This window comes from Ambystoma mexicanum, chromosome 9 (genome assembly GCF_040938575.1).
Source record: "Ambystoma mexicanum isolate Mex_15411 chromosome 9, UKY_AmexF1_1, whole genome shotgun sequence".
NCBI classification, from domain to species: Eukaryota; Metazoa; Chordata; class Amphibia; order Caudata; family Ambystomatidae; genus Ambystoma; species Ambystoma mexicanum.
Window position 1 is genome coordinate 1,450,280,208 of NC_090931.1, and position 1,556 is coordinate 1,450,281,763.

The 1,556-nt window shown below is 43.3% G+C and overlaps 1 protein-coding gene across 1 annotated transcript; it reads left to right on the forward strand.

Moving 5' to 3' along the window:
- Positions 1 to 377: 377 nt before the first annotated feature.
- Positions 378 to 1,349, forward strand: LOC138487492 (zinc finger protein 853-like). Its single transcript, XM_069614001.1, has one exon. It carries the CDS (start codon positions 378 to 380, stop codon positions 1,347 to 1,349), a length of 972 nt encoding a protein of 323 aa, XP_069470102.1.
- The last annotated feature ends 207 nt before the right edge of the window (positions 1,350 to 1,556 follow it).

A 1,556-nucleotide genomic window follows, 5' to 3' on the forward strand; every position in this document is an offset into this window, starting at 1 on the left:
GGACTGGGGCATGGTATCTCAAATGGCATGGAGTCATCTGGGAACTCTAGAAGTATAGCTCTAAAAAACCTAAAGTGTGGTTGGTTGAAAAACCAGGACTGGCTGATTGTGTCACACATGACATGGGGAACTTTTCTGTGGTGCTGTCAATGAGCCAAGGGGGTCATGCTTGTTTCTTTAAAGTTTATCCAGACAGACCTAGATTAGGAGATTTCAATTTGTTGTAACAATTAGTAGGGTAAAATATGACCAGGGCAGTAGGTTCTGTCTTGTAGTAACTGTGGTTAATAGCTGATGGGCACTAGCGCTCATTATGCAACAGCAGGAAAGAGACTACCACTCACTATGCAACAGCAGGAAAGAGACTACCACTCATGATGCAACAGCGGGAAGAGAGACTACCACTCTGTATGCAACAGCAGGAAGAGAGACTAGCACTCATTATGCAACAGCAGGAAGAGAGACTACCACCCATTATGCAACAGAGACTACCTCTCATTATGCAACAGCAGGAAGAGAGACTACCACTCATTATGCAACAGCAGGAAGAGAGACTACCACTCATTATGCAACAGAGACTACCACTCATTTTGCAACAGTGGGAAGAGAGACTAGCTCTCATTATGCAACAGCAGGAAGAGAGACTACGACTCATTATGCAACAGCCGCAAGAGAGACTACGACTCATTATGCAGCAGAGACTACCACTCATTATGCAACAGCGGGAAGAGCGACTAGCACTCATTATGCAACAGCAGGAAGAGAGACTACCACTCATTATGCAACAGAGACTACCACTCATTATGCAACAGCAGGAAGAGAGACTACCACTCATTATGCAACAGTGGGAAGAGAGACTACCACTCATTATGCAACAGCAGGAAGGGAGGCTACAACTCATTATGCAACAGAGACTACCACTCATTATGCAACAGCAGGAAGAGAGACTACCACTCATTATGCAACAGCCGGAAGAGAGACTACGACTCATTATGCAGCAGAGACTACCACTCATTATGCAACAGCGGGAAGAGCGACTAGCACTCATTATGCAACAGCAGGAAGAGAGACTACCACTCATTATGCAACAGAGACTACCACTCATTATGCAACAGCAGGAAGAGAGACTACCACTCATTATGCAACAGTGGGAAGAGAGACTACCACTCATTATGCAACAGCAGGAAGGGAGGCTACAACTCATTATGCAACTGCAGGGTGAGATGACCGGAGGTGGCTTACAATTGTACAGGCCTGCCAATGGGCGCCTCAGCACAGCTCTGATGAGCGAAGTGGACAACGTTTGTATAAAGTACAACGCTAACTCCACATTTCAACACAATTCCTGAAATTGGAGAAAGTCATAAAGAAAACTCAAAATATATAAAAACAAAGTTACATTTTGAAATCTGCATGTGTACAGAGAGTTACAGATGTAAGTATTTTTTCAGTTCATTTCGAATGTTTATTTTGGGTAGAATGCGTTCGTTCACTAGAAATATAATAAAACCAGAGAATTAATAGCATAATTAGAATTAGACAACAATAAAAGTGAT

Bases quoted from the DNA above. Each gene is read 5' to 3' on its own strand.
- LOC138487492 (XM_069614001.1), top strand. From the start codon at position 378: ATGCAACAGCGGGAAGAGAGACTACCACTCTGTATGCAACAGCAGGAA.